We start from the raw sequence: 6,454 nt of genomic DNA on the forward strand, positions 1-6,454 counted from the left end.
AGATGGAGGCTTGCTCTGTCGCCCAGGCTGGAGTGCAGTGGCACAATCTTGGCTCACTGCAATCTCCACGTCCCAGGTTCAAGCGGTCCTCCCACCTCAGCCTCCCAAAGTGAGTAGCTGGTACTACGGGCGTGAGCCACCATACCTGGCTAATTTTTGTATTTTTAGTAGAGATAGGGTTTCATCATGTTGGCCAGGCTAGTCTCGAACTCCTGACCTCAAGGTGATCCACCCACCTCAGCCACCGAAAGTGCTGGGATCACAGGCATGAGCCACTGCTCCCGGCCCCTTTCTGATACTTTAAATGTCAAGACAGGACCCATTTGAGAAAAAAAAGGTACAGCCTCACCTGGTGTTCCTAAGCGGGCCTGAGCAATGGTCAATTTTTCATGCGGTGCTCGACACTGGCAGTTGGTTTCATCAGCAAATGGGGCAGGTGCGGTCAGGGTCTAGAAGGGAGAAAAAGAAAGGGAATACAGTCTGATGAACTTTCCTTTGGCACTAACTTGCTCTGAAGTTTTATTCCTGTTGGCTACACAGGTGTGATTAAGAAGTCAAATATATCCGCTGAGTCTTTCAGAGAAATACTGTACTGTTAGACATAAAAATGGGGCATCATCACTGAAACCTTTTTGTTTGTTTTTTACGGATGCTTCAGAAATAACAAAAGCTCTTCAGTGTCTATAGTATGCCAGGTACTAGATGAGATACTCTGCTGTTATCTCTTTTAGGTTTCACAGCCCCCTGTGATGCATAGATACTTCTATCCTTCTAGAGCATAGGATAATACTATCCCTATTTCACAAAAAGGAAACTGAGGCTCATCAGGGTTAAGAAATATGCCAAATCATGCCCTTGGAAAGTCACAATGCCCAGTTTCGAATATTTCACAACCAACGAGGGCAGTCTTCAAACATTTAGACTCACCCACACCCAGGAGACTCGGCTGGAAAGAATGCCATACTCAGAAGCGTGGTGCGACATCTCCTATATTTCACACACACCAGCTTGGCCAATGACAAACTCTGATGTCTCTTTCAATGTAAAGGCCAAAGCTGTTATCTGTGCCTTGGGAAGGCTTAAAAGCTCAGTAATTCGGGCAGGCTGCAGATGACTGCTACTGTGGTAGCTTCAACAGCGACCAGCGGCTAGAGGCCCCGCCCCAGGCAGCTCGGACTGGGGCTCTGGGGAACGCTGTGAGAAAGATGTAGTCACTTGGAAGCCTGCCCAGGAAGTGGCCCTGCATTTTTTAGCCAGCCTCTTAAAATGAAAACCTCACTCTCTCCAGACAAAGCAAGCGGTGTTTTTGTAAACAAGGCAAATGCAATCCAGAGTTGTCCATTTGTAGTCTTTGAACTGTGCTGTGATCGCAGTCACCACTACATCATCTTTGTGATTTTTAAAGCTAAAGTGGATTAGTCACGGTAAACATTATTCACAGCGCTGCATCAATTGTTTCTTAGAGATGGAGACAGGTTAAGATGTGTTCCTTAACCTGGGGACACTAGACTGAAGAATGATCCATACATTTGGACAGGGGCTGTGACTCACTTCTGCCATTTATTTATTCACTTGCTCACTCATTCAAATATGTGACAGGCACTATCTTGGAATCTGGGGATAGAAGTAGGGATAAGACCAATAATCCCTGCCCTTGGGGAGCCCCCATTCTCTGCACTGACGAGAACTGATCCCTCCCCTGTCCCCATCCCCTCTCCCCATTGCAATCTCTTCCACCCGAGAAGCTCAATGTTGTCTGGAGGCCTGCCAGTTATCTGAGATTTTCTTAGCCCTCACTTTCTCCTTCAGGGCTCTGGAAGCAAACCAAGACTTGGGACAAGGATTCAGGAAACTTGGGTTCACTATTGGTTCTTTTTCAGATACATTATGGTGACCTCATAGGCTATGGTAGACAACAGTGGCATTTGTAATGTGGCAAAGGGGTGCAGTGAAAAGAACAAAAACTCTGTAGCCACAAACCCAGGGTTCAAATCCCCTCTCCAGCACTTACTGGCCATGTATTTTAATTTGGCTCTTCTGGTTGAAGGGAACTGACACTCACTAACATTAGCTCAAAGGATGGAGGATTTCTTTTAAGACTACCCTGGAACTAAAACTGGAAAAGGAGGAAAGGGCAGAACGTGGCCCCAGAGAGAGTGCTCTGCACCAACTTGGCTGCTCTCTGCACATGATCCTTTCTGTCCCACCCCCATTGACTCCATTTCCTTCTACTACATTAAAGCCACTGCTTGCTTTCCACTGCCTCACAGCTTCAGCTCTAATAGGCCGGCCCATCATGGCCTCCTCAGCCTCTCTTCACAACACTCATTTAACAACTTTCCATTGTGCCTTTCAGCCCTAGCCTCCTACCAACTTATTGCCTCTTTCCATGTTTTCTAATTCAAATTTCTAAGGGAGAATCTGATTGGCCAAATTCATCTTTTCAAATCAGGCCTTAATCAGGATTGGCTGGCATTGGGTCAGGGGCCCACCCTGGGGCCCAACAGATGTGGTGAGGAAAGTCGTGAGTGGCCCACCACTACCACTTCAGAAGGAGTTATACTTGAGGCAGGAAATATCTTTGACTTTGTGTGCTTAAAAGCAAGTTCCTTAACTTATTTGAACCTCAGTTTCATCTGTAAAATGGGCTATTCATCTTGCAAGGCTGTTGTGAAAAGCAGAGATAATATGTGTAACATACCTGGTACTTAATAAACTGTAGCTATTTTTACTGCTATTATTATTCACTATTATATATAATATGATATAATAATAGATAATATAGTTACCCATAGAAACAAGGAAATTGACTCGTTTTTATTTACTTTATTTATTTTTTTGAGACGGAGTCTCATTCTGTCTCCCAGGTTGGAGTGCAGTGGTGTGATCTCACCTCACTGCCACATCCGTCTCCTGGGTTCAAGTGATTCTCCTGCCTCAGCTTCCCAAGTAGCTGGGACTACAGGTATGCACTACCACACTCGGCCGCAAACTGACTTATGAATGGACTTTTAGCACACAACCCAACTGAGTAAATGGATTGGCAAGTGGGATTAGCTTATATTAATGATTCATTACCTGTTAATATGTGTGCGCAATGAACCTTTTCCACATGACCTAAAATAAATTACTATTTGGAGATCTTGTATGTGCTAGTCACAAAGTTTATTAAAGAGGAGATAGTGTTGCCATTTTCCAAGAACTGTGTGTTCTTGAGGGTATGAAATCTGTTAATAAAAACAGGGATAGGGACAGTTGTAAAGCAACAATAGTTACTCAAAGGGGAAGAAAAGGTTTATATGCACTGTGCATTTCGTTCTTAATTATTATGGCCTGGAAGTAGGAAAGAAGGAGAAACAAAGAGATGGAAGGCAGAGAGAATGCCTAAGTGCGTGAATGTGTTTGTGTTTGCATGTGTGCACAGGTGACTATCTTTAACAGCAGTTGATATGAAGAAGAGCTATTTCTTGTTATGTATAAAGCAATGTGCTCAGAATGGGGAGAATGCAAAAATAAATGAGCCACAGCCTTGCTCTCCAGAACATTGCTTTCTAAAGCACAGCAGGATACTTCTAGAGTTGATCAAGCTCTGCATTCAGGAAGACTTTGGTTAAGGCCCAGCTACTACCAACCAGCCCTGTGACCTGAGACAAAATTTTGTCAGTCCGGCCGGGCGCGGTGGCTCAAGCCTGTAATCCCAGCACTTTGGGAGGCCGAGACGGGCGGATCACGAGGTCAGGAGATGGAGACCATCCTGGCTAACACGGTGAAACCCCGTCTCTACTAAAAAAAAATACAAAAAACTAGCCGGGCGAGGTGGTGGGCGCCTGTAGTCCCAGCTACTCAGGAGGCTGAGGCAGGAGAATGGCGTGAACCCGGGAGGCGGAGCTTGCAGTGAGCTGAGATCCGGCCACTGCACTCCAGCCTGGGCGACAGAGCGAGACTCCGTCTCAAAAACAAAAACAACAACAACAACAACAAAAAATTGTCAGTCCAAACACCCCAGATTACAATTAAAAAAAAAAAAACAAAAAAACTCTTTCTCTGAGCCAGAAAAAATCATTTGCTTTATAAAAAATTCTATGCTCCTTAGGTTCTGCCTCTTCCATATACTAGAGGCACATCAACTTCAGGACAATATGAGTAAGATAGAGGCTTCTGGGAGGGGCAGGGACTGAGCTAACTTCACCATTTGCCAAAGCTGAAATGCTTCCAGGGATCCTCTGGTGTAGACCCTACATAAAACTGAGGCCTGATAACATAAGGTAATAGCTAAATCTTTGAGTATCTACTTAGTGCCATGTATCCATCGATATACTAAGCACTTTAAATGTATTTGCTCATTTAATTTGTACAACACCTCTGTGAGGTAGATATTATCGTCACTGAACCAGTTTTCAAGGTGACACCAAGTGACAGCAAGAAGCAACAGCAATGGTAGATCCCTCAAACTCAGTTACCTTTTTGGTTCCCTGTGAGCTGAGGAAACCCTCAGGATTTTTAGACTATAAGGATGAAGAAACCTCAAAAGGAGATACATGATTTCCTGATAGAGAAGGGGTACTCAAATAATTAACTGAAGAAATAAAAGCATGTAACCATATTTTTGCCCAGACTTAGTGAAGCAGGTCAAATGACTTACTTGTAGTTATTTGCAAGCCTCAGGTTAGATTATAAATCAGCCAGATCACATTTTGTAGTGTGTATTAGCACATGATATATGTTTAATATGATGCTAGCTGCTTGGAGGGTAGAGAAATGGAGGAGAGAGATAAGAAAGGAACAGAATTGGCTTTGCAGCAGCAATCTTCTAAAATGAAGAATGATCCTTTTAGAATGGGAGAAGGTATTAGTTTGAAAAGGCATGTTCAGTTTTCAATAATTTCATATTTGGGGAAACCACTACTCTTTTGAGCATGAAAATAATAGAAACTAAGCTTCTGAACTGGTGAAGATTGTCAGAAGACAAGACTATGTCCCTCTAGAGAGCCATATTCCAAATTTGGGGTTCGGTTGGCACATGAGATTTTTATGTTTAGCAGAAGTCAGCAAGGATCATAAAGAGTTAAGAAGCCCTGGCCCAGTGCCCTGAACCTCACATATGCAAGGGCCTTGCCAGACCAAAGACTTGGAGCTAGATTGCAATAAAACTTCTTTCTACCTAATTGAAGATTTCAGAATACTCAGTCATTACAAGATGAATATGTTACCTATTTGTCACACAAGTTCTGGTTATATAAACTATGCCATAGAATCATACCAAAGCCACATTTCATCAGGCTTTTAAAGAAGACATTACATGTTGGGCATTTCATGTATAGAATCCCTTCAGTTGGACATTGTCAAATATTTACTTAAAACAAAAGTTATAAGGTACTGGACAATGGACAATGCAAATATTACTTAAGTGAAAAAAAAATGGCTGCTAGAATCTGCATTTATGCAATGTACATCACTGACTGACAACTGGACCAATCAGACAACAAGCTAATCAACCAATCAGAACTTAGCACAGTACTGCTGATGGTGATAGGCCAACCGCAGAGTTGCTTGTTTAAGTGAAGCTATTCTTAACTCCAGTGGGGCAATCCCATCAGACAGGCCTGAGTTCAAATCCTACCTCCATTATTTAATATCCCTTTCCCTATTTTTACATTTGATTTTTAGCAAATTGCTGGTTCTTAATCTCTCAAGCCTTAGTATCCTTGTCTATGAAAGGAGGATAAGCTGTTGTGAGGATTAACTAAAAGAATGTGTGGGTAATAAATATCTTCCCTTTTGCCTCTCCAGAATCCACTCTCTTTCTACCCTTCTCTATGCTTTTCCTCTACTCTTTTCTGTATGGCTTCCCCTATGACTGCACCAATGGGATCTCTGCCTCCTGCTTCCAGTTGGATTGGGAAGCATGTGAAACAGTGGAGGGCAGGACAAGAGTGAGCTCAGGGTATTTGTCTCCCTGGCTTCCTCTCTGCTAGGAAGCAGTGTGTTGGTTCTGTCCTTTTACCAAAATTCGCAGCTTCTGTGAGGGGGCCCTCTTTATAGAGCTGTCTGTGTGAGGTTCTGGTAACCACACTCACCACTTGCCCCTACCAGTCTGGGGGATGGCAACTCCCCATTGTTTCTAGGCCAAGGATACTATACTATTCCTTGAGGTTTCCTTAAACCCTGCCCATACCTTTATAACTACTACCTTTATTAAACTCTCTTTAAATTTCACCTTTAGAGTGAGCCATCTGTGTCTTGACAGAGCCTTGGTTAATACAGTGTCTATAACAGTTTGTCAGGCTCCAACATTAGCTAGAAAATGCTGATGAGGTATGTTAGAAACACAGAGATCAATTGAAAAGTGAATTACCCGGAGTAACTAAAGTTATAACCATCTCAAGAATGTCTCTAGTAGAAAAGAATTTTACAAAGACAGAACATTTTATGCCAAAAAAAAAAAAAAAAAAAA

General features: G+C 42.9%; 1 protein-coding gene across 3 annotated transcripts in view; it reads right to left on the reverse strand.

Moving 5' to 3' along the window:
- Positions 1–6,454, reverse strand: part of PCYT1B (phosphate cytidylyltransferase 1B, choline) — a 114,141-nt gene that overhangs the window by 58,315 nt on the left and 49,372 nt on the right. For all 3 annotated transcript variants that reach the window (XM_017865004.1, XM_017865003.1, XM_017865002.1), the window contains exon 2: positions 350–449. In XM_017865004.1, coding sequence (XP_017720493.1) covers positions 350–449 — 100 coding nt within the window. The remainder of the gene's footprint in view (positions 1–349; positions 450–6,454) is intronic.

The sequence above is a fragment of the Rhinopithecus bieti genome, unplaced genomic scaffold (genome assembly GCF_001698545.2).
Source record: "Rhinopithecus bieti isolate Rb0 unplaced genomic scaffold, ASM169854v2 scaffold_79622, whole genome shotgun sequence".
Classification (NCBI taxonomy): domain Eukaryota; kingdom Metazoa; phylum Chordata; class Mammalia; order Primates; family Cercopithecidae; genus Rhinopithecus; species Rhinopithecus bieti.